The sequence below is a fragment of the Mastigoproctus giganteus genome, chromosome 1 (genome assembly GCF_048544385.1).
Source record: "Mastigoproctus giganteus isolate SK-2022 chromosome 1, ASM4854438v1, whole genome shotgun sequence".
NCBI classification, from domain to species: domain Eukaryota; kingdom Metazoa; phylum Arthropoda; class Arachnida; order Uropygi; family Thelyphonidae; genus Mastigoproctus; species Mastigoproctus giganteus.
The window spans coordinates 10039022-10066003 of record NC_143575.1 but is presented as its reverse complement, the minus strand read 5'-3'; the positions used below and the strand labels follow the sequence as shown (position 1 = coordinate 10066003).

At 38.8% G+C, this 26982-nt stretch overlaps 1 protein-coding gene across 1 annotated transcript in view; it reads right to left on the bottom strand.

The window, feature by feature from the left end:
* Window positions 1–26982, bottom strand: part of LOC150090544 (multidrug resistance-associated protein 1-like) — a 66697-nt gene that overhangs the window by 7453 nt on the left and 32262 nt on the right. The window contains exon 7 of the mRNA XM_090379086.1: window positions 15182–15348. Coding sequence (XP_090235212.1) covers window positions 15182–15348 — 167 coding nt within the window. The remainder of the gene's footprint in view (window positions 1–15181; window positions 15349–26982) is intronic.

The window sequence follows — 26982 nt, the reverse complement described above, 5'->3', positions numbered from 1 at the left end:
TAGTAGCAGAGGCACAAGAAGCAGAAATGACACAAGACAGTAATTAGTGGCAAACATTTATTTGACATAATATTAACAATGGAGTACGAGATGGATGTATTTCATGATGTCACAACGGAAGCTCGAAGGTTCCACCACGAGACACAATGCATGAATGACACTGACGCAGCATGGATTGGCGGACACTGTCGAAAACACCTGGAGTTTCTTTGACAGTAGCAGCAGCGCAGACGAGTCTCGCCCCGAGATCCAGTTCCATCTCCACAGGCGATTCATATACGATAGATTTGAGGTTCCCCACAGAAAGAAATCAAGGCTCGATAAATCAGGTGAGCATGGGGGCCAGGCAACAGGTCCACCACAGCCAATCCATCAACGCCCAAAACACCTGTTCAAATGGTCATGAACACGCCTTCCATAATGGGCAGGCACCCAGTCATGTTGAAAGCAAATGCTGCATCTCATTTGCTGGAACATCGTCAAGTAACTCTGGTAGAACTTGTTCAAGAAAGATCCGATGGAGTTCATGCAGGATGGTAACAGGTATGGGCCGACTAAGCAGTCACCGACCATAGCCCACACATTTATTGCGAAGTGATGTTGTGCTGCATGGGGGCGCACACTGTGTGGGTTGTCGTGAGCCCACACATATCAGCATTATGCTGATTGAATAAGTCTTCCTGAGTAAAATAAGCCTCATCCATGAACAAAACATATGCTGGAAAATTCAAGTCTTGAACACTTTCCTGGAGAAACCACTGCGCAAAAGCCACACATGCAGGATGATCTTGGGGGAGCAATAACTAAACTCTTTGGAGATGAAAGAGGTGTAAGGAATCATCATGCCAGACACGCTGTACACTGCAACGAAACACTCTTAAGGCAGAGGCAACAGCAAGTGTGCTGGTAGTAGGATTATTCTGGACAGCATTCAACACACTTTCTTCCATGGTGGATGTTTGCATCGAACGTGGTCTACCTGCACTACTCCTGTTACCTCTAAAATGACCCATAATTGCACAAATTTTGATGCACATGTGCAAACAAACAGTGGTCCAGTACATGTCTGTCTGTCTTGGAAGCGTTCTCCATAAATTTGTTGAGAGGCTTGTCCATTGCCCTCTGCTAATCCATACACTAGGTGCATGTCTGCCAGCTCACAGTTCACATATCGATGCATGCTGTTCGTGCCGCAACTATTGCTTGAATGAATAAACCACAAATTTTCCCTCTCGCAAACTGATGAACAGCGCAGTGTACCGACTTACGGCGACGTTTCCGGTTATGGGTTCCTATACGATTCACATTCCTTTAGATGTTACCTACCTTCCCTAAACATTTGTACCAATATTTTTGAGACACCCTGTATATGTGTGTGTGTGTGTGTGTGTATGTATGTGTGTGTGTGTATATATATATATATATATATATATATATTTTAATTAATATGATAAATAAAAGTAAAGATGGCAGTTCTTTATCTGCTTGTAAATGAAGAAATGTAAAAACTAATATGCAGCAATCAAATTCAAACAGTACATTAAAAGAAAAACATTAAAAGAAATTAAAATATATTGAGAAAAACATTAATAAAAAATATATTGAAAGTAAACTGGAAGTTATGATATTAATGTAGCTAGGAGGTGTTATGAGATTTTGAAATAGAAAGCTATAATCAGATAAAATTTTATCAACATTAATAGGAAAATAATTAGCTGGCTAGATTATCATGGATGACATCTGAGGACTCCAGTCATAATTATCTATCCAGGATATACTGTTTTGTAGCACCAGGATATTGTTGGGGGAAAAACCCACCAAAATAGGTACATACCAACATTGCTAGTAAAATAAGAGATATAAATTTTGTATCAGAAGTAATGAGATGAGCAGCTTCAATGATTATTAAATGAATAAATAAAAAATAAGGTATGTCATATTTATAAAACTGTAGTGCTACAAAGTAGTGAATATATAATGCTGAAGAAAAAACAACAGAATGCCAATACAATAACTTCCACCATCATCATCAGCCATTTTCAATCCACTGTAGGATGAAGGCCTTTCCAGCAACTACATCAACTTCCACCATCCTTTATATCCTCTCCCAGATGTTCCCATCTGGGACAGGATATAGAGGATGTCGGAAGTTGATGACTATAGTCCTCCGAGGAAGTTAGTTAATTATCCAAATAATTATTTGGTTATCAAATACAGTTCTCCCAACTTCTCCCATTCAAATCATAGCCCTCTTATAAAATCTTGTTATAAATTCCCTAATTTCTAATTTACTTCTCTGGCTTAAAATCTCTCTACCTCATTCTGTCAAATTCATCTGTTGTCTCTACCATTCTTCCAGTCTCTACCAATTCCACAAATCATTTGGAACTCTGACTTCCTCTCTCTGTAACTTAACTTTCTCCAGTCAAACTTTCCTAACAGTGAGTTAATTTTACTTGGTGATTTTAATGTGCACAACTCTAGATGGCTTCCATTTTCTAGTCACACAGACCCAGCTGGTAGAAATGCTGAGGCTTTTGCAATTACTAATGATTGTTCGTTTACCTACCAGAATGCTGGACAATCCTAGCGATACAACCAACACACTTGATCTTTTTCCCACAAACAACCCCTTTTAAGTGAATGGTCCTTTAGGCACCTCAGATCACAACTTAGTGATTGTCTCTTCTCCAATTGAGCCTTTATCTCATGGCTATTCCCAACCTCATGTTGTTTTGGCATTATAAGAATGCAAAATGGGATGACCTGTTTTCTTTTCCTTGGTCAGATTATTGTTTCAAAATTTCTGATGTCAACGTTTGCTCAGTGAAATTTATTCTTGTAGAAATAGAATCCTTTATTCCATATTCCACCCTAAAATCTTGTCCTTTATCTAAACCTTGGTTTTCCAATAAATGTGCTAAGGCTGTTCAAGAGAACGATGTTGCATATCATAATTGGCTTGTTTACAATTCTTCAGTTTCATTTTCTGCATAAACCAGAGCACGCAACAATTGTAATGCAGTTATTGATCAGTACAAACTAGAGTTTGAACAGGCTAAGAGTAGAAAACTTGCTTCTTGCCCTAATGGTAGCTGAACATTCTGGTCTCTTACTAAAGCTATAGGCCACAATTTTTGCCCATCTCTGCTCCCACCTCTGTCAAAACTGGATGGTTCTATTGTCACTTCAGCCAAGGATAAAGCTGACATGCTAGCATCCCATTTTTCTTCCAACTCTTGTATTAATGATCTTGGTAAAACACCTTCCACCATTCCCAGCATACTCCATTCAATGCCTCCTGTGGTCTTCCGTCAAAAGGATGTCAGAAGGATTTTGATGAATCTTGATGCTAAGAAAGCTCCAGGTCCTGATGGTATTTCTCTACTTGTTCTCAAAACCTGTGCTCCTGAACTTACTCCCATTCTTTGCTGCTCTTTTCACTTTCTTATTCCAAATGTGTTTTTCTTTTTGCTTGGAAATTTGCTCATATCCAGCCAGTTCCTAAAAAGGGTGACAAATCCCTCCCATCTAGTTATCATCCCATTGCAATTACTTCTACTCTTTCTAAAGTAATGGAGAAGTCAATTAACTGTCAACTCAAACTATCTAGAAACCTGTGTGATCAAAGATCGCCAGTATGGATTCCATCAGTGTCGATCCACTGGTGATATTTTGGATTATATTACCCATTTATGGACAAATTCAGTGGAAAAGTTTGAAACTACAAGCAGTTGCTCTTGGCATCTCAAAGGCTTTCGATCATGTTTGGCATAAAGGTCTTCTAAACAAGCTTCCATCTTATGGTTTACCCACTGTTATTTTTTTTAATTTGTTATCCAGTTTTCTCTCTGACTGCTCACTGGCTCTTTCTTCTAACTTCTCCACTAATGCTGGTGTTCCCCAAGGTTCAGTTCTTTCCCTCTTGTATATTAATGACCTTCCATTGACTGGAAATTCTCTCCATAGTTTTGCTGATGATAGCACATTGAATTCCACTTTCCAGTTTGAGAAACCTTGCCCTGCTTTATTAGCATTAGCAGAGGCATATGATACAAGAAAGCAAGCTTATGCAGCAACAGCCAAAAAAAAACCCACTTCCATTTCACCCCTCCATTTGTTCGAAATACCTGTCCAGCTAAGCCTTAAATTTATTTAGGCTATCAATTTCCACAACAAGGAATGGAAGTCTGTTCCACCAACCAACTACCCGCTTGCTAAAGGCAAATTTCCACACATCTATCCTACATCTGTCTTTCCTCAATTTGAATTTGTGCCCTCTCAGGTGATTATTCTGAGCAAGAATCCCATCGGCATTGAGCATGCTCAAACCATTCAAGGCATTATACACCTATCAGATCACCTCGCCGGTGCCTAGTCTCCAGACTCTGCAATTTGCAGTCTTTCTTCGTAAGAGCACCCCTTTGTTCCATTCACTAATCTTATTGCCCTTCTCTATACTCGTTCCAGCAGCTCTACATCCTCCTCGAAATGAGGCCTCCAGACCTGTATATGGTACTCAAGGTGTGGCCTGACCATTGCCTTATACAAGGGAATAATCACCTCCCTATCCCTGCTAGAAATATTCCTGTATATCATTGACAAGACACCATGAGCTACTCCTGCAGCTCGTCTGCACTGCTCAGAGAACTTCATATCTGCCTGCACAATTACCCCCACGTCCTTTTCATTCTCTACTACTGTCAGTGTTGATACATTGAGTTGATACATTGCTCTGGGGTTTCTGTTTCCCGATATGTAGTATTACATTTGTCAATGTTAAACTTCATTTGCCACCTCTCAGCCCATCTGCTAAACCTTTTCAGATCCTGTTGCAGCAGCATAGCATCAGTAGTGTCCTTAACAACCCTGCCAACCTTTGTATCGTCTGCAAATTTGGACATTAAGCTTGATGTACCATCATCAATATCATTTATAAATATAGAAAACAATAATGGACCGAACACTGAACCCTCAGGGACTCCACTAATAAAATTACACCACGATGAGCAGTGTCCATTGATTACCACTGTCTTCTCCCCCCTCAACCATCCCTTTATCCATTGCAGAAATTTGCCTCCAATGCCACACTGCTCTAATTTGTGCAGCAGTCTTTCATGTGAAACAGTATCAAAAGCCTTTCTAAGATCCAAATATGTAATAAAGTTATTCCCTGCATCCAGTTCTTTTGTGACTGCATCATAGTATCCAATCAAATTGATCAGGCAAGACTTTCCCTTAACAAAACCATGCTGTGTCCAAGCTATAACTGAAGTCTTGTGTAGATGATCCTACAGTGCTTCTTTAACCAGTGCCTCCATTAATTTTCCTGGAACAGAAGTTAAACTTACAGGTCTATAATTACTTCTGTCAGCCTTTGATCCTCCTTTGTGAATTGGGGTCACATTTGTACATCTCCAATCTATGGGTACCTCCCCTGAGTCCAAAGCTCTCATAATTATGGCTAAGGCTTTACTTACTTACTTTAATATAAGTGCATAGATCCCATCCACCACAGGTGCCTTTATGTTTATCCTCAACAATTTCTCCTCCACTTTCCTCTCAGTTATTACAAAATCATCTAGCTCACTGCCATAGTTTAATTCACCTCTGGCATTCCCCTTCCTGAATAACTCCTCATGTGTGAATGTAGATGCAAAATACTTCTTTAGTTTGTTAGCCACCTGAGCAGGATCCTCAACTGTTGAACCATCAATATCCAGTGGACCAATCTGATTCACCCCTTTCCTTCTAGAGTTTACATAGGTAAAGAATTCTTTTCTGTTTTTCTTTGCATCCTTTGCAAAGGATTTCTCATAATCTGCCTTTGCCTGCCTAATCTCCTTTGTGACTTGGTTACAGACCACCTTATATCTATCATATCTATCCAGCTTATATTTATCAGCTTCAACTTCTTGAATATCCACTAAATACCATTCTCCAGATAATTCTCCAGTGGAAGAAAGACAACTTAGTTGATTTCAATCCTAAAACTGAGTCCTGTCTTATACCTTACAAAAAGGATTCTTCTGCACCTATGCTTATCTTCAGTGACACTGATTTCTAGGCAAGATGATATATCTCTTTTGGGGACTACCCTTACTTCTAATCTCTCTTGGCACAAGCACATTACAAATATTGCTTCCTCTGAATCAAAAAAAAAAAAAAAAAAAAAAAAATTGTTTTTTCCTTTCTCTTGGAATTACTTTTCCTCCAAACAGCTGTTGACTCTGTACAAATAGCAAATCCGCCCTACCATGGAATATTGTTCCCACATCTGGGACGGTGCCCCCAAAACCTCAGGCTTCTAGATTCCATTCAGAAGAGGGCAGTTAGGTTAATTACCGACTCATCCCTAACATAGATGAGTCATTAATTAACATGACTCATAGACGTACTGTTTCTGCTGCATGCACTGGTAATAGAAGCACTGCAGGATCATCTAGACAAGACTTCAGTTATAGCTCGGACACAGCATAGTTTTGTTAAGGGAAAGTCTTGCCTGACCAATTTGATTGGATACTATGATATGGTCACAAAGGAACTGGATGCAGGGAATAACTCTGATATCATATATTTGGATCTTAGAATTGGAGCAGTATGGCATTGGAGGCAACTGCTGCTATGGATAAAGGGATGGTTGAGTGGCAGAGGACAGAGTGGTAATCAATGGACACTGCTTTTCGTGAACTAATGTTATTAGCACAGGCATATGATGCAAGACAGCAAGCTTATGCAGCATCAGCCAGAAAAAAAAAAAAAAAAAAAAAAACCTTCCGCTTCACCCCTCCGTTCGTTCAAAATACCTGTCCAGCTGAGCCTTAAATTTATTTAGGCTATCAACTTCCACAACAAGGGATGGAAGTCTGTTCCACCAACCACCCATTGACGAAAGGCAACCTTCTGGACATCTAACCTACATCCATCCTTCCTCAATTTGAACTTATGCCCTCTCAGGTGATTATTCTGAGCAAGAGGAAGAATCCCATCAGCATTGAGCATGCTCAAACCATTCAAGGCTTTATACACCTCTATCAGATCACCTCGCCGGCACCTAGTCTCCAGACACTGCAATTTGCAAAACTTAAGCCTTTCTTCGTAAGAGCAACCCTTTGTTCCATTCACTAACCTTGTTGCCCTTCTCTGTACTCGTTCCAGCAGCTCTACATCCTTCTTGAAATGAGGCCTCCAGGCCTGTATACAGTACTCAAGATGTGGCCTGACCATTGCCTTATACAAGGGAATAATCACCTCCTTATCCTTGCTAGATAAATTCCTGTATATCATTGATAAGACACCATGAGCAACTCTTGCAGCCCGTTGAGTTCCCCCAGAGTTCAGTGTTTGGTCCATTGTTTTCTGTATTTATTAATGATATTGATGATTGTATATCACGCTTAATGTCCAAGTTTTCAGACGATATGAAGGTCAGCAGTGTTGTTAATGACACTAATGACAGTACGCTGTTGCAACAAGATCTAGAAAAGATGAGCAGGTGGGCTGAGAAATGGCAACTGAAGTTTAACATCGACAAATGTAAAGTACTTCACATGAAAAGCAGTAACCCCAAAGTAACATATCAACTCTGTGGTACCAGACTGACAGTGGCAGAGAAGAACAATGGACCCAACACTGAACCCTGAGTCCCTCAGGGTTCAGTGTTGGGTCCATTGTTGTTTTCTGTATTTATAAATGATATTGATGGTATATCAAGCTTACTTGGTGATTATCCCCAAGTTTGCAGACGAGACAAAGGTTGGCATGGTTGTTAAGGACACTAATGACAGTATGCTGCTGTAACAGGATCTAGAAGAGTTGAGCAGATTGGCTGAGAGGTGGCAAATGAAGTTTAACATTGACAAATGTAAAGTACTACATATGGGAAGCAGTAACCACAGAGTAACATCAACTCTGTGGTACTACACTCACAGTGGTAGAGAACGAAAAGGACCTGGGGGTAATTGTGCAGGCAGATAAAATTTTCTGTGCAGTGCAGACGGTCTGCAAGAGAAGCTCATGGTGTCTTGTCAATGATATACAGGAATTTTTCTAGCAGGGATAAGGAGGTGATTATCCCCTTGTATAAGGCAATGGTCAGGTCACACCTTGAGTACTGTATACAGGTCTGGAGACGTCATTTTAAAAAAGATGTATAGCTGTTGGAACGAGTACAGAGAAGGGCAACAAGATTAGTGAATGGAACAAAGGGTTGCTCTTACAAAGAAAGGCTCAAGTTTTATAAATTACAGTGTCTGGAGACTAGGCACCTGCAAGATGATCTGATTGAGGTATATAAAGCCTTGAATGGTTTGAGCACTCTTAATGCTGATGGGATTCTTCCTCTTGCTCAGAATAATCACCTGAGAGGGCATAAATACAAATTGAGGAAAGACAGATGTAGGATAGATGTGCAGAAGTTTGCCTTTAGCCAGCGGGTAGTTGGTTGGCAGAACAGACTTCCATTCTTTGTTGTGGAAGTTGATAGCCTAAAAAAATTTAAGGCTGGGTTGTGGCTGATGCTGCATAAGCTTGCTTTCTTGCATCATGTGCCTCTACTAATGCCTCTTCTACAGATCCACGGGCAGTGTTCTTCTGAATTGGCTTCTATAATTCCTGCTCTTTGAAAACAGTCTGAACATGTGCTGCCACCAGGCAACATCCATTTACTGTTCAACTTCAAAACTCACAGAACCAACTTTTCATCTTCCTTGTTTATTTATTCAACTGCAATTTTCTGGAACAACCTTCCTTCATATGTATTTCCTGAAAATTACAGTCTACAGAAGTTCAAGTCTAATGTCAACAAATATCTTCTTTTGTCTTCTCAACCTCCAACCCATGCATGGTACTAAGTTCTATAGGTTCTAATACCTCTTGTGTTTTGGGTTTTCATAAAAAAATAAAAACCTTTCAATGTAAATATTTTACTTTTGCTTTGCTATTATTTGTATTTCATTATTGCACATTTTTTCATTTACAGGTTATGGTTTACTTATATTTGTACATTAAACTTTCTTCACTTCTGTCCTTTTTCTTACTTTTCTTCATATTGTTTCCTCTAGGTTTGGCATGTTATGAGAGGAGCTTAAAAAAAATGCATATTTGCTCAGAAGTAGTTGTAATAGAAAGGTGAAATTGTTTTTGTTTGATACTTTGAAATCTCTTTACCAATCACACAAATTTTGGTTTCAATCTAAATTTTTTTTTTCTTTTTTGCAGCACTGAATGAAGTGAAGTGTCATGATGGATAAATTGGAATACATATAGCAATTTGGTTCCTCTTTCTGCAAGGGAAGACCCAAACAATCATGAAGAAATGGTCACTGTTTATTACATTCTGCCTGGGTTACAGTGTTGTTGTTATTGCACACTAGTATAAACAATGTGCGACAACAAAAATGTGGAAGAACCTCAGTGCATGAGTAAATCCCAGAAACTGCTGTTACCTAGGGAGTGTTGCAAAAATCAAGTCATTAATGCTGGAAGATTGCCTATTAGCATCAAAGAACTAGCTGCAGAGCTCCAAATTAGTGGAGAACATCATCCATCAAGAGTTGCATACAAGTAAAGTGTCTAAGATGAGTTCAGACTTCTGATCCCCTTATCAGAAGGAAAGAACAATGTGTACATAAAATGTTGTTGATGTGCCATGAAAAGCAAGGAGTTGTTTTTATGGCTAGTCACCATGAAAACTTGGATCCATCATTATGATCATGAAACTAAAATGTCAAAACAATGGAAGCATGCAGAATCACCACTCCCAAAAAGGCAAAAGGTGCAACCAAGTGCTGGCAGGGTGATGTCAGTTTTTTGGGATCAGCACAGTATAATACTAACAGATTGTCTTCAAAAGGACTGTACTGTGAAAGTAAAGTACTGTTCCAACTTCCTCAAAGCTACATGCTGCTATAAAAGAAAAAAAAAAAAAGACAAGGAAAGCTATCAAAAGGTGTGCACCTGTTCCACGATAGTGTCCCTGCACATTCCTCGCATGCTGCAGTGAGGTGTGCCCATGAATGTGGGTTTGAAATATTACCTGATCTCACACCCTCAGATTTCTTCCTCTTTCATGCCCTGAGGTCCTTTCTTCATGGAAAAGATTTTGCTGCTGCTGATTAGGTGATTTCTTCTGCCAAGTCGTGGTATGAAGGACAAATCACAGGACTTCTACAGAACTGGGCTGCAGAAGTGTATCGAGAGGGGGCAAAATGTGTCATTCTGTCTGGTGTAACTATGTTGAAAAAGTTTTATTGGTGTTTGTTTCAATCATCTTTAACTACTTCTGGGTGAATACAAATCTTTTTGAACTCCCCTTATACACTGGATATTCACCCACCATTTCTTATTTTAGATGCTACTTGCTTTCTCTCTCTCTCTCGTTAAATATACATGCAATTATCTAGTACTAAAACAATATACAAGCAGAAATATATGGAAATGTATAATTCTGAAATTTGCATGCTTAATAGTTTTACAAATTGGAAAAAACAATTCTATCTTTTTTCCAGCAGAATTAATAAGTTTTGTTTAATTGAAAACAAAGTGTGTAAAATGACAACTTAAATATTCAAAATTTTCATCAAAAAATAAACTTACTTTTAAAAAGTATTACAATCCATTAGTAAATGGTCAAACATTAGTATAATCCAAAGCAGAAATAAAAAAACCAAACCTTTCTCCAGAAATAAAAGGTTGAGCACTATTAGGCTAAAGGGGAATGTCTACTTCAAGGAAGTTTTTTTTTTGTGTAAAATTTTATTGAACATTTGGACTTTAATTGTTCAAAGAGAAAAATGCACAATGCACATTCTAATCCATTGAAGTCAGTACTTTGTACACTAAAAAGGTTTTAGTGCTAAAAGCCTCAGACTACAGAAAATTCATTAATCAAACAAGTTAGCATATTATTTAACATTATGCATTAGTAGAGGCATATGACGCAAGAACGCAAGCTTATGCAGCAACAGCAAGAAAAAAAAAAAAAAACTTCCACTTCACCCTTCCATTTGTTCGAAATACCTGTCCATCTGAGCCTTAAATTTATTTAGGCTATCAACTTCCACAACAAGGGATGGAAGTCTTTTCCACCAACCAACTACCTGCTGGCTAAAGGCAAATTTCCAGACATCTATCCTACATCTGTCTTTCCTCAATTTGAATTAATGCCCTCTCAGGTGATTATTCTGAGCAAGAGGCACAATCCCATCAGCATTGAGCATGCTCACACCATTCAAGGCTTTATACACCTCTATCATTATATCATGTTAGTTCATAGTAAATTGCCAAAGTAGGTGAAATGGCATCATTTTTGTTATTAGTGTTAATATTGGCCACATGGTGCAAGGAAGCCAATGGCTTATGCTGCACTAGCCAAAAAATAATAAAAGAAAAGGAAATAGACAACATATGCATTTCCCTCCCCTTGTAGGTAACCATCCCAGCTGACCTTTGAATTTCTCCAAACTATCAGCCTCCATCATCCATGTAGATAACTTATTCCAGTAATTTATAACTCACTGGCTAAAATAAAACTTCCTGCAATCCAATCTAATTATTTCCCCCATAACTTTAATTTATGGCCTCTAGTTCTAGAATCATTTATAACTGAAAATTTCTTCCTCATTCATTTTATTTTTGCCTCTCAAACCCTTAAACACCTCAATCAAGTCTCCTCTAAGGTGCCTACTTTCCAAGCTCTGCAACCCACATATTCAAAATCTTTCTCACATGGATGGCCTTTTGCCAATCTCACCAGGTGAGTTACCCATCTTTGGACCCTTTCAAGAAGCTCAATATCTTTCTTTAGGTGCAATCTCCTTAGCTGAACACAGTATTCCAAGTGTGGTCTAACAAAATACTTACATAATGGGATTATGACTTATCCTATTATCTCTACTAGCAAATGTTTGATAAACCATTGATAGGACACCATGGACCTTCCTTGCAGCCTGTCTACAATTCTCGGAGAACTACATGTCTGACCGTATCATAACATTCAAGATCCTTTCCTCCACTACTGGCTTTAGTTCAACTCCAAGTGAACAATAACCCCAAAATAACTTATTTTGGGGTTATTGTTCCCCTGGTGTAATACCTTACACTTTGCTGGATTAAAGCATAGCTGCCATTTTTCTGACCATTCCTGAAGTCTATCTAGGTCACTTTGAAGAAGCTCTGCTTGGTGGTGATCAGTAATTACTCTACTGATCTTTACATCATTGGTAAATTTAGACATCACACCCTCTATCCCTTCGTCAATGTCATTTATGAAAATCAAAAACGATAGTGGTCCTAATACCGACATCTCATATTGTGAACTACCTTTACAACAAGTTTCCCTGATATTGTACTGCCTTGAATAAGCAAAGCTTTACCAGTGGAGAAGACTAATGTTACTTATTCTTGACCAATACTGCCACCCAGATGGCACCATTTCAAAGCTTTTTGGCCTCTCATCAGTGGGTGAGTAGGTAGGTAGGTACCCTGGTGTTACAAAAAGTGACAGCCCAGTTATGAAGTATAACTCCACAATATGAGAGATGCCAGATGGTGTGCGACGGTTGAGAACAGCACACCATCTGGCATCTCTCATATTGTGGAGTTATACTTCATAACTAGGCTGTCACTTTTTGTAACACCAGAGTACCTACCTACCCACTGATGAGAGGCTAAAAAGCCTTGAAATGGTGTTGTCTGGGTGGTTGTGTCCACCGAGAATAAGTAACATTAGTCTTTTCCATTGGTGATTGTTTGTTATTTGGTTTTTAGGAGCATTAGCAACTAAGGCCATATTACTCCGGAGATATGCGGTGGTCATTCCCTGACCTTTCCGCATCCTCCCTATTTGGTGGTAATGGGCTCGAACCCCGGTCTAATCAAGACGCATGTGCTACGCACTGCTGCTCCTTCTCACCTGGCTACGGAGGCACCTTTCCATTGGTGAAGCATTGCTTATTTGAGTTAGTACAATATCAGGGCAACTCATTGTGAAGGCTTTCACAATATGAGATAACAAAAACAATACCATTTCACCTACTTAGCATTAGCATTAGTAGAGGCATTTGATGCAAGAAAGCAAGCTTATGCAGCATCAGCCAAAAAAAAAAAAAAAACTTCCACTTCACCCCTCTGTTCGTTCAAAATACCTGTCCAGCTGAGCCTTAAACTTATTTAGGCTATCAACCTCCACCACAAGGGATGGAAGTCTGTTCCACCAACCAACCACCCGCTGGCTAAAGGCAAATTTCCGCACGTCTATCCTACATCTGTCTTTCCTCAATTTGAATTTATGCCCTCTCAGGTGATTTTTCTGAGCTAGAGGAAGAATCCCATCAGCATTGAGCATGCTTAAACCATTCAAGGCTTTATACACCTCTATCAGATCACCTCGCTGGTGCCTAGTCTCCAGACACTGTAATTTGCAAAACTTAAGCCTTTCTTCGTAAGAGCACCCCTTTGTTCCATTCACTAATCTTGTTGCCCTTCTCTGTACTCATTCCAGCAGCTCTACATCCTTCTTGAAATGAGGCCTCCAGACCTGTATACAGTACTCTAGGTGTGGCCTGACCATCGCCTTATACAATGGAATAATCACCTCCTTATCCCTGCTGGAAAAATTCCTGTATATCATTGACAATACTCCATGAGCTACTTTTGCAGCCCATCTGCACTGCTCAGAGAACTTCATATCTGCCTGCACAACCACCCCCAAGTCCCTTTCATTCTCTACCACTGTCAGTGTTGTACCACAGAGTTGATACGTTGCTCTGGGGTTGCTGTTTCCCATGTGTAGTACTTTACATTTGTCAATGTTAAACTTCATTTGCCACCTCTCAGCCCATCTGCTCAACCTTTCCAGATCCTGTTGCAGCAGCATAGTGTCAGTAGTGTCCTTGACAACCCTGCCAACCTTTGTATCGTCTGCAAACTTGGACATTAAGCCCGATATATACCATCATCAATATCATTTATAAATACAGAAAACAATAATGGACCCAACACTGAGCCCTGAGGGACTCCACTAATAACATCAGTCCACGATGAGCAGTGTCCATTGATTACCACTCTGTCTTCTCCCCCTCAACCACCCCTTTATCCATAGCAGCAATTTGCCTCCAATGTCACACTGCTCCAATTTGTGTAGCAGTCTTCCATGTGCAACAGTATCAAAAGCCTTTCTAAGATCCAAGTATATAATATCAAAGTTATTCCCTGCATCCAGTTCTTTTGTGACTGCATCATAGTATCCAATCAAGTTGGTCAGGCAAGACTTCCCCTTAACAAAACCATGCTGTGTCTGAGCTATAACTGAAGTCTTGTCTAAATGATCCTGCAGTGCTTCTTTAACCAGTGCCTCCATTAATTTTCCTGGAACAGAAGTTAAGCTCACAGGTCTATAATTACTTGTGTCAGCCTTTGATCCTCCTTTGTGAATTGGGGTCACATTTGCACATTTCCAGTCTATGGGTACCTCCCCTGAGTCCAAGGAAGCTCTCATAATTATGGCTAAGGGTTTGCTTACTTCCTTTGCTGCCTCCTTTAATATAACTGGATAGATCCATCCACCCCGGGTGCCTTTCTTGTGTTTATCTTCAACAGTTTCTCCTCCACTTTACTCCCAGTTATTTCAAGATTCTGTAGCTTACTGCTAGAGTTGAATACACCTCTGGCATTCCCCTCGCTGAATAACTCCTCATGTGTGAATGTCGATGCAAAATATTCATTTAGTTTGTTAACTACCTGAGCAGGATCATCAACACTTGACCCATCAATATCAAGTGGACCAATCTGATTCATCCCCTTCCTTCTAGAGTTTACATAAGTAAAGAACTCTTTGCTGTTTTTCTTTGCATCCCTTTCATTGGTAATTTACTTTGGTAATTTACTCCAAACTAACATGATGCAATGCACCAACTTGTTCGATTAGGTCACTACTTTGTTATTTACAAAATTTAGACAACTACCAAAGAAATGAACTATCAGTCACTGTTTTCATTCAGTGCTTGGTATGATTTAACAAATTCAAAATGAACTAAGTTATAGGTTTAAAGTTGGTCTATTCCTGAATTATTGTATAATAAAAAAAAAAAGCTCAAATTTGAGTGGCTTCAATAAAACTATACAAAAGAAGCCAGAATAATTTATTATACAGATAAATGATATAATAGAAACTTAGCCTTGCCTGAAAATTTTCGTGCCTTCTGCGATTTGGTAATATAGATGACATGGTATACTTGTCACAAAGTCGGAAAGATCAGTCTGCTCTAATGCTGACCAAATTTCAGGATCACTCCTTTTATTCCAAGGGTCAAGGTTCATCCGAAGTGTTCCAAAAAACAATACAGGATTCTAAAATGAATAATATTCTTCAACTGCATTATTTATAACAGGTATACAGCCATTTTAAATGAGTAATTCTAAATGTACAAAATATAAAGTAGGGAAGGGAATTTACATGGTTTATGTAATAAATTTTAATTAGTAAACTTGCAAGGTAATAAATAATGGCAGTAGTACTATAAAATATTACAAAGTGGAGTGTTCATAATGATAAAACTCTTTATTATAGACTACGATCATAGACTAAGACCAGTGCTATACAGTGCACAGAAGTAAAGATTAAAACACATTTAATTTATTGGCAGTGTTTGAAAGATAACCAACTTTAAATTATTTGTTTAAAAAAAGTCAAATTCAACTATTTATAATTATAATTTGACTTTTTTTATTTAAACTATTTTTATTTTTTTATTAAACTATGGTTTAATAATTTGACTATATATTTCGATAATTTAACTATTTATAAAGAAATCTAAAACTGCTATCCATTTTAACTTGAAAAACAAAGGAAGTAACAGAGTGTCAACCTTTCTTTAATAACACATGGCTGGCTGTACATCATGGTAATAAATTTGTATGTCACAGTTTCAGCCTGCACTAGTCAATCACTCATATCTTAATTCAAAAAGTAGCCTATTTGATAGGCAATGGTTAGTTCTATCCTTCTAATCTCAATCAATCAAGTATCCTTGTGGTTACTTGATTGATTGGCTCAAACTCAAAATAGTTTTGAGCTGGCCATTAGTCCTTTTGAACATGAGTAATTCAGGTCAACTTAAATAAGTAAAATTGTGGAGACTCTCCTGCTCACTAAATTCCATATTTCAGCCTAATACAAAAAAAATTAAGACAAAAAGAGCAATCTATCATTTTGCAACAAGATCCATATCAGTCAGACAAATGTCATTTAAAAGGATACTTAAAAAAAAAAGAAAAAGTGATATGTGCTCAGGCAAAATTCCACTGTTGGCAATGTGACTCATGTTATGCAAATAGACTGGGATCAACTCCAGAGATCAATTTAAAGCTACTAGAAAACTAAAAGAGGGCTTTGTGATAGGTGTTAACCCATGAACTGGTCTAAAGAACCAAATTCCTTATGGATCAATATTTTTCGAAGAAAACTGACTATTAAAGTACAAGACATGACAAAGTTCCTAAATGCTTAGCCAACCCAACCCAACTCTTCTGGTGTTGGGTTGGCTAAGCATTATGATATAATACAGACAGATTCCCAAACATCTGTGACTGCTTATGTTCCAATAATAACACAATTGTGCCATTCCTTGCAAAGCAGTCATGTTAAAAGTAAGAGCATTTCTTGGTCTTAATGCAAAAATGAGTGCTCATTAGAGCAATGAATGAAGTTTGATGCAAAGTTAGGCAAAAGTGTGATAAAGCCAAAAATATTACCAGTAGTTTATGGCATGCAGCAATGAAAAAAAAATTTTTATTGAGTGGCACAAGCATTTCATGAGTGAGAAGTTTGGATATTTTCACAAAATAAAGTCAAACTTTCATAACCTCTTTTCAATTTTCCACTGAAAAACATTGCATAATTGGTAAATATTGTGAGCCATTTTACTATTCACATAACACTTAGTGGCAATTATTAATTTGAGTTTTTAATAAATATCTACACTATGCCATGCAGAAGTTCATTTGCATGCATTGTTGCAAATTTCTTTACTTTTGGTCTTGTTCAGTTTTGTGAGGGTTTATTTGTTCTTGATTCTTTCATATTAATTAACACAAACATCCACTAGCCCATAAAAAAAAACAGACAATGTACAGCACTTTTTGCTTTATTTTCTCTGGTTATTCAGAGCCTCCCATATCTCATCCAAAGGTTGTACATATCACATATTTTTAATCACAACATAATTAAACTAAAGTTTCACAGCACTTATCACAAACAAACAAATATACACTGAGTCAAAACATTATGAACAGCGAGTCATTGTGTAAATAGAAGCAATTGCAGGTGAACTACGCCACGTGCACGGATCAGGACACTGTATAAAAAAACACCTGATACTGAGCTCTGTTAATCAGTGTCACTCTTGGTCTTCAGATAGGAAAGACAGCGGACGTAAGCGAGTTTGACAAAGGCCAAATTGTAATGGCCAGAGAACTGGGTCAGAGCATATCCGAAACAGCACAGCTGGTGGGATACTCATGGCCATCCATGGTTGGTACCTACCAGAAGTAGGTCCGAGGAGGGGGAACCCACGAACCACCAGAGAGGTGTTGGACGACCACGAATCATCGATGCTGGAGGTGAGCGAAGGCTCTCCCGGATGGTATGTGGCAACAGACGGGGGCGACTGTGGTGCAACTCTCTGGTAATTGGAATACCTGGTGATGGGAGTAATGTGTCACAACACACACAGTACATCGAAACCTGCTGAAAATGGAGCTGCACAGCTGCAAGCCACTCCGAGTGCCCATGCTAACCATGGTTCACCGGTGACAGCACCTACAATGGGCATGCGAGCATTGAAACTGGACCTTGAGTGATTGGAAGAAGTTTGTCTGGTCTGATGAATCAAGTTTCCTGTTGCACCATGTGGATGGCCAGGTATGTGTGCATCATTTACCTGGGGAAGTGATGGCACCTGGATGCATCATGGGACAAAAACAAGCCAGTAGCATCGGTGTCATGCTTTGGGCGATGTTCTGCTGGGATACCCTGGGTCCAGTCATCCATGTGCCGGGCACTCTGACATCTACCACCTACCTAAACATCATGGCTAACCAGGTACACCCTTTCATGGCAACGGTCTTCCCCTCTGGCAGTGCAGTCTTTCAGCTGGATAACGTGCCATGCCACACTGCCTGGATTGTTTGAGACTGGTTTGTGGAACATGAGGAAGGCTTCCAGGTATTGCCCTGGTCTCCAAATTCCCCAGACATCAATCCCATCGAGCATCTGTGGTTTGTGTTGGAAAAGCAACTCTGATCTGCAGCGTCTCAACCATGGACCTTACAGGAGTTAAAGGATCTGCTGGTTGGTACCAGATACCACAAGACACATTTAGAAATCTTGTAGTGTCCATGCCTTGCCAGGTACGAGCTTTTTTGACTGCACATGGAGGACCAACATCATATTAAGTAGATGGTCATAATGTTTTGGCTCATCGGTGTAAATTAAATTTCAGTATAACAGCCTTTTGCTTTGATCACTACCTTCAAAATTTTTTAGCAACTTTGTCAATTATTTCTCAGAGCATTTCACAATTGGAGTTCTATGCATTTAAAAAAATGCTTTAATGCAGTTAAAACTTGAGTAGCAAAAGCCTTGCTCTCCCACTATGCTCTACACAGACAATCAAGTAATGAATTCAGATGCCACTCTTCAGTACCGAATAAGAGCTGACAAATTCTCAACACCAGTGTACTGGTCTAGTCTTGTGAGAATGTGCTGAGCCTTGCTGGAGTAGCCATGCTAACTACAATTATTGCTGTGAAGGAAGAAAGTTCCTGGTTGACAGTGACTTCCTACAAGGGCAGGGGAATTGTTTTGCTACTCTCCAAACCATTATAAAAGTCATGTTTTTGTATTTGCATAAGTTTGCAACTGAACTGTTTTACAACACATTGTTACTTTTGGGAGAGGGGAGTTTTCAAAGAAAGAACTCTCTCCTGAAAATCTGATCAGAAAAATTTAACTGGATTGAAAATTTATCTGATTAGATTCATTTGTTAGATCACTTTTGAAAAGTGAATTTGCAGAGAGACAAGCCAGTGGTTTTGTTCTTTTGAATTGAACAGCTTACCTTGAATTCATGAAGTATAATTTTTTGAAACATGTAGGGCTTAAACTGAAGGCTTTTCCAAATGCAGTGGATTGTTTCTTAACTGATTGTTCATTAGCTTTTTTGAGTGACTGATGACAATTTCAGAAAAATAATTATTTGATCTTGTAGTACCACAGTGACATTTACAGTTCAAGGGAGACTTGATTTTGAGTAATTTAAGAATATATCAAACTTCTGAAATCAAACTATTCTGCTGATAGTGCTGCTCCCAATGGCAACCCTTTTTGATATCCTGCACTGATTCATTCCAGACTTGAATGGCAAAATAACTTGTGTATCAAAGGTGTTGAAAACAAAGCGATAACAGAAAACTTCAAAAATAAACCTTAATTTTCAGTAAAGGCCCACAAAAAAACTGCATTTTTCAAAATTAAGTTGCACCAATTTCAGTTATGTATCAAAACTTTTGTGCAACCACATAAATCAAAAATTAGTGAGAAATGATAACTATCCAATTTGAAACATATTACTTGTAGTAGAATGATAACTGTGTCATGTTTATATTTAATTAAATTTTATGTATCTAATTCCATCACCCACTGTCAAATATATATATACAATGCAACCTTAATATAATGTGGGTGCAGGTGACAACTTTAACACCAGTGTTATAAGCAAAGCATGTTACAGCAAAAAAAAATTACTATTTTTAAATAATTACTTTATTTACAAAAGTTTTATAAGTAAACTGACTAAAAGACAAACTTAAAGGTTATATCATTCCCTTTACATTCTACTGATACACAATGCTGTTATGGACTTACATTTTATGCATCGATTCTTAAATAGTCATGTAATTTAGTTTGCCAGAACTGATAACATTTTTTCAGTATATAATTCTTAATAGTAGTCATATGCAATAAATGATGTTCACTATCATGTTCTACCCACATCAAGACCTCAATGTTTCAAGCACTGTTAATTTCTGGTGCTTTTTCCTTACACAAGTTTATCCATATCTTCTGAGTCACTGGCCTTCTGTTTGTCGATCGTCTCCCAACTGTTCACAGAAGATAAGATTTCTTTCTCACTGAGGTAATGCACAACAGGAGCCTCTGCATCCAGTTCAATCCAAGCAGCCAGATCATTTATGATATGAAGTCCTCTGAGCAGTGCAGACGGGCTGCAAGAGTAGCTCATGGAGTATTGTCAATGATATACAGGAATTTTTCCAGCAGGGATAAGGAGGTGATTATTCCATTGTATAAGGCAATGGTCAGGCCACACCTAGAGTACTGTATACAGGTCTGGAGGCCTCATTTCAAGAAGGATGTAGAGCTGCTGGAACGAGTACAGAGAAGGGCAACAAGATTAGTGAATGGAACAAAGGGGTGCTCTTACGAAGAAAGGCTTAAGTTTTGCAAATTACAGTGTCTGGAGACTAGGCACCAGCGAGGTGATCTGATAGAGGTGTATAAAGCCTTGAATGGTTTAAGCATGCTCAATGCTGATGGGATTCTTCCTCTAGCTCAGAAAAATCACCTGAGAGGGCATAAATTCAAATTGAGGAAAGACAGATGTAGGATAGACGTGCGGAAATTTGCCTTTAGCCAGCGGGTGGTTGGTTGGTGGAACAGACTGCCATCCCTTGTGGTGGAGGTTGATAGCCTAAATAAGTTTAAGGCTCAGCTGGACAGGTATTTTGAACGAACAGAGGGGTGAAGTGGAAGTGGGTTTTTTTTTTTTTTTTTTTTGGCTGATGCTGCATAAGCTTGCTTTCTTGCATCAAATGCCTCTACTAATGCTAATTTACTCCAAGACTGCCACCAAGAATGTTACAAGCAGCTTTTGCTTCTTGTTCTGAAAATGCTGTGCTAATTCGAGGTTATTATTAGTGATTAGCATGCAGTTTTGCATGCTAATCACTAATAATAGAACATGCACAAAGGAACCTGGATGCAGTTATTCCCTGCATCCAGTTCCTTTGTGACCACAACATAGTATCCAATCAAATTGGTCAGGCAAGACTTTCCCTAGGCATATGATGAAAGAAAGCAAGCTTATGCAGCATCAGCCAAAAAAAAAAAAAAAAAACTGCTCCCATTTCACTCCATTCATTCAAATATCTGTCCAGCTCAGCCTTAAATTTATTTAGACTAACTTCTACAACAACGGATGTAAGTCTGTTCCACCAACCACCCGCTGACTAAATGCAAACTTCGACACATCTGTCCTACATCTGTCTTTCCTCAATTTGAAATTTATGCCCTCTCAGGTGATTATTCTGAGAAAGAGAAAGAATCCCAAAGTATTTAGCATGCGCAAACCATTCAAGGCTTTATACACCGCAATCAGATCACCTCGCATGTGCCTAGTCTCCAGACATTGTAATTTGCAAAAGTTAAGCCTTTCTTCGTAAGAGCAACCCTTTGTTCCATTCACTAATCATGTTGCCCTTTTCCTGTACTCGTTCCAAAAGCTTTACATCCTTTTTAAAATGAAGCCTCCAGACCTGTATACAGTACTCTAGGTGTGGCCTGACCATTGCCTTATACAAGGGGATAACCACCTCCTTATCCCTACGAAAATTTATTTTGTTTCTCAGAGCAAACTAAACATAATTACAATAATAAGCTTTTGGCTGGGAGGCAGCCTTCTTCAGATTGAATACATGAATGGCAGTTGGAATAGAGATGTGCACTGCCAGGATGGTGCGTGAGGTGCGTGGTTAATTGTTTGTTGATGTTTGTGGCTGTGACATATGGTGGTGACGTGGCCAGCGTTTGTCTATGGATAGAATTACTGCCTCTGTGATGGGGTTAACTTGGCAACCACTGTTCCTTATCCCTGCTAGAAAATTTCCTGTATATCAATGACAAGAAACCATGAGCTACTCTTGCAGCCTGTCTGCACTGCTCATAAAACTTCATATCTGCCTACACAATTACCCCTGGGTCCTTTCAGTTCTCTAACACTGTCAGTGCAGTACCACAGAGTTCATACGTTACGCTGGGGTGGTTACTGCTTCCCATATTTAGTACTTTACGTTTGTCAATGTTAAACTTCATTTGCCAGCTCTCAGCCAATCTGCTCAACTTTTCTAGATCCTGTGCAGCAGCGTACTGTTAGTAGTGTCCTTAACAACCCTGCCAACCTTTGAATTGCTACAAACTTGGACAATAGGCTTGATATTCCAACAATATCATTTATAAATACAAAAAACAACAATGGACCCAACACTGAACCCCAAGGGACTCCACTAATAATATTAGTCCACAATGAGCAGTGTCCATTGATTACTGTCTTCTCCCACTCGACCATCCCTTTATCCCTAGCAGAAATTTGCCTCCAATGCCACACTGCTTCAATTTGTTCAGCAGTCTTCCACGTGTAACAATATCAAAAGTCTTTCTAAGATCGAAATATATAATATCAAAGTTATTCCCTGCATCCAGTTTCTTTGTGACCACATCATAGTATCCAATCAAATTGGTCAGGCAAAACTTTCCCTTAACAAAACCATGCTGTGTCCAAGCTATAACTGAAGTCTTGTCTAGATGATCCTGTAATATGATACTTCTTTAACCAGTGCCTCCATTAATTTTCCTGGAACAGAAGTTAAACTAACAGGTCTATAATTACTTGTGGTGCCCTTTGATCCTCCTTTGTGAATTGGAGTCACATTTGCATATCTCCAGTCCATGGGTACCGCCCCTGAGTCCAAAGTACTCATAATTATGGATAAGGGTTTGCTTACTTCCGTTGCTGCCTCCTTTAATATAACTGGATAGATCCCATCCACCCTGGGTGCTTTTTTATGTTTATCTTTAACAATTCCTCTTCAACTTTCCTCAGTTATTACAAATTCATCTAGCTCACTGCCAGAGTTTAATTCACCTCTGGCATTCCCCTCCATGAATAACTCCTCATGTGTGAATGTATATGCAAAATACTCATTTAGTTTGTAAGGCACCTGAGTAGGATTATCAAAAGTTGAACCATCAATATCCAGTGGACCAATCTGATTCATCCCTTTCCTTCTTGAGTTTACATAGGTAAAGAACTGTATGCTGTTTTTCTTTGCATCCTTTGCCAAAGATTTCTCATAATCTGTCATTGCTGGCTAAAGGCAAACTTCCACACATCTATCCTACAACAGTCTTTCCTCAATTTGAATTTATACTCTCGGGCAACTATTCTGAGCAAGAGGAAGAATCCCATCTGCATTGAGCATGCTCAATCCATTCAAGGCTTTATACACCTCAATCAGATCACATTGTAGGTGCCTAGTCTCCAGACACTGTAATTTGCAAAACTTAAGTCTTTCTTCATAAGAGCAACTCTTTGTTCCATCCACTAATCTTGTTGCCCTTCTCTGTACTTGTTCCAACAGATCCACATCCTTTGAAATGAGGCTTCCAGACCTGTATACAGTACTCATGGTGTGGCCTACCATTGCCTTATACAAGGGGATAATCACCTCCTTTTCCCTGCTAGCAAAATTCCTATATATCATTGACAAAACTCCAGGACCTGCTCTGGCAGCCTGTCTGCATTGCTCAGAAAACTTCATATCTGACTGCACAATTACTCCCAGGTCTTTTTCATTTTCTACCACCTTAAGTGTAGTACCACACAGTTGGTATGTTTCTCTGGAGTTACTTCTACCCACATGCAGTACCTTGCATTTTTCAAGGTTAAACTTCAGTTGTCACTTAGCTCATATGCCCAAGTTATCTAGATCCTGTTGCAGTAGCACACTGCCATTAACAACCATGCCAACCTTTGTATCATCTGCAAACTTCGACATTAAGCCTGATATACCTTCATCAATATCATTGATAAATATACAAAACAACAGTGGACCCAACAGCGAACCCTGTGGGACTCCACTAATAACATTAGTCTGTGAAGAGCAGCCCCCATTGATTACCACTCTGTCTTCTCCCACTTAACCACCCTTTTATCCATTGTAGCAACTTACCCTTAATACCATTCTGCTCCAATTTGTACAATAGTCTTCCATGCGCAACAGTGTCAAAACCTTTCCTGAAAATCAAATATATGATATCAAAATTATTTTTTGCATCCAGTTCCTTTGTGACCACATCATAATAACTAATCAAATTTGTCAGACAAGACTTTCCCTTAACAAACCCATGCTGTGTCTGAATTATTGCTGCAGTCTTGTCTAGATGATCCTGCAATGCATCTTTAACCAGTGACTCCATGATTTTACCCAGAACAGAAGTTAAACTAACTGGTCTGTAATTACTCCTGTCACCCTTCAATCCCTTTGTGAAATGGGGGATACATTTGCACATCTCCAGTCCATGGGAACCTCCCTCCCCTGAGTCCAAGGATGCTCTCATAATTATGGCTAAGGGTTTGCTTAGTTGCTTTGCCGCCTCCTTTAATATAATTGGATAGATCCCATCCACCCCAGGTGCCTTTCTTATGTTTAACTTCAACAATTTCTCCTCCACTTTGCTCTCAGTTATTACAAAATCATTAAGCACCCTGCTACAATTTGATAACCTTCTGCCATTTTCAAATCTTAATAATTCCTCACATGTAAATGTAGATGCAAAATACTCATTCAGTTGGTTTGCTTTCTGAGCAGGATCATCAACAGTCGAACCATCAATGTCAAGTGGAACAATTAGATTCATCCCCTTCCTTTTAGAGTTTATATAAGGAAAGAAATCCTTGCTGTTTTTCTTAGCATCTTTTGCCAAGGATTTCTCATAATCTACCTTCGCCTGCCTAACCTCCTTTGTGACCTGATTACAGACTAGCTTATATCTGCCATAGGCTTCTGTGTTGCCTGATAATTTATATGCATCCCATGCATTTTTCTTCTCTGTCATGAGTATCATTAGTTCATTTGATAACCATTTAGGCCTAAAACTTGAACAATACTTCTTAATAGATATGAAACTTTTAGTAGCATCCACGATTAATTCCTTGAATGCTTCCCATTATAATTTACTGTTAGTAACATCGTCAGTTGATCCCACTGTACAGAATTTAAAAACTGTCTCCGACCACTGTACTCACCTTTATGGAAGCAAAAACCCTTTCCTTTACCCCTAATGGTAATTATATCTTTAAGTAAATCCCACATCAGTGCACTGTGATCACTGCCACCTAGTGGTTCCTTTATCTGCAAATTCTTAATACATGAATGATCACTGCTGATAACCAGATCAAGAGTATTACTCTCTCTGGTTGCCTCTCGAACATGCTGCTGCAGAAAACAATCATCCAATAAATCCACAAAAGTCTGACTAGTGTGTGAGTGACCAACCCACAAGTTCCAGTCAATATCTGAGAAGTTAAAATCCCCCATTATAAGACATTCTGATTTACTGGCCCGCTATTTCTCTGTACAATTATTCATTGTACTCATTCGGAGTCATTAGGCCTATAACACAGTCCTACTCTTATTTTTGCTTTCGCAGTGCTTATATCACAAACTGACTCAACAGTGCACTGTTCATCTATATCAACTGGATCCACTTCTTTTGATTTTATGTTTTTCTTAATTAACAGCATAACACGTCCTCCCTTTGTATCCTTTCTGTACACATTGTACTCCACAAATTCCAGTTCTGCATTCCTTATTTCTGTGTGACACCACGTCTCTGCTATCCCAACAATATCTGCCTTTGATGTCTTGACCAACACTTCAAATTCATCAAATTTATTTACTATACTTCTAGCATTGGTATACATGCAAGCATACATGTGTCTGGGCAGAATTGCAGACTTTAAAATTCAACCCTAATTCATGGCTTTTTTTCAAAAGTGATCTGTACCTGTCAAGTAATTCCACCATTCTCCTACTCTTAATATCATTAGTGTCAATGTGTACAACAATATCATCTTTTGTGCCCTTAAAAGATGATATCCACTCTACGTCATCAACCTTTGCCCCTGGTAGACATACCCTGGTTCAGTTCTACCTATCCTTTTTAAATACCATGTTCTCCGTTTCCCTGACAATAGTCACCAACAACTACTAGTTCCTGAGGGATTCTTTCCCAATACATTTTTTCCAGCAGTTTAATTACTGTTAAACTTTCTCTCTTCCATTCTATTCTTTCAGATTAAGTGTTTTCAGAAATTCTAGAACTTGAATTTGAGTTCACAACAAGCAAGTAGCTTACCATGAAAGCAGGCTTTGAAGGCTTGAATAATCTGTGATCCACTGGCTGAATTAGTGCAGCTGTGTTCTTTGGCAGAAATATGACTGTGACTTTGCTATCTTTCGTTTCAGGACATCAGTCAAAGGATGGACTGAGCAATAGGATATTCAACAGTAAAAGAGTAAGTTTTTGGAAAGGAAGTCACATCTCACCAATGGTACAAATTCACTTTCAAATCATGAAGGAAAAATATCACTCATGTTGATGTGCTTTAAACACTGGGGACTTCGACTTTTATTTTTGCAAAATGGGGTTAGCGTGCGATTTCCAATCCTGTTTCTGCACAGTTCTCTTTGTAAGTTTTCCCATCCACTTTGTTGGAAATCTTTTTAATATCCAGTTGACTTTTCAAGGAGAATTTTACAGTACAGTGCTGTTTTGTCACAGTTGTACAACAGTTCAGTGATTTCACCATCTCGAATCACATTACACAGAAATTCAGGAAGTGCTGCTGCTGTAATGGTACCAACTGCAGATTCACCTACAAGACTAACCTGAGATATCTAATGACAAGCCCTCCCATCTGTAAAGCCACTCTTCAAAAGCTTTAAAATGTGTCATCTCCACCAAGTAGCTTATGAAATGTAAGTGTTTGAACTTTCAAAATTACCCCATTTATTGGTATTCCTTCACTACACTTTTGTAGAAACTATTTGTATAGGCATTTCTGT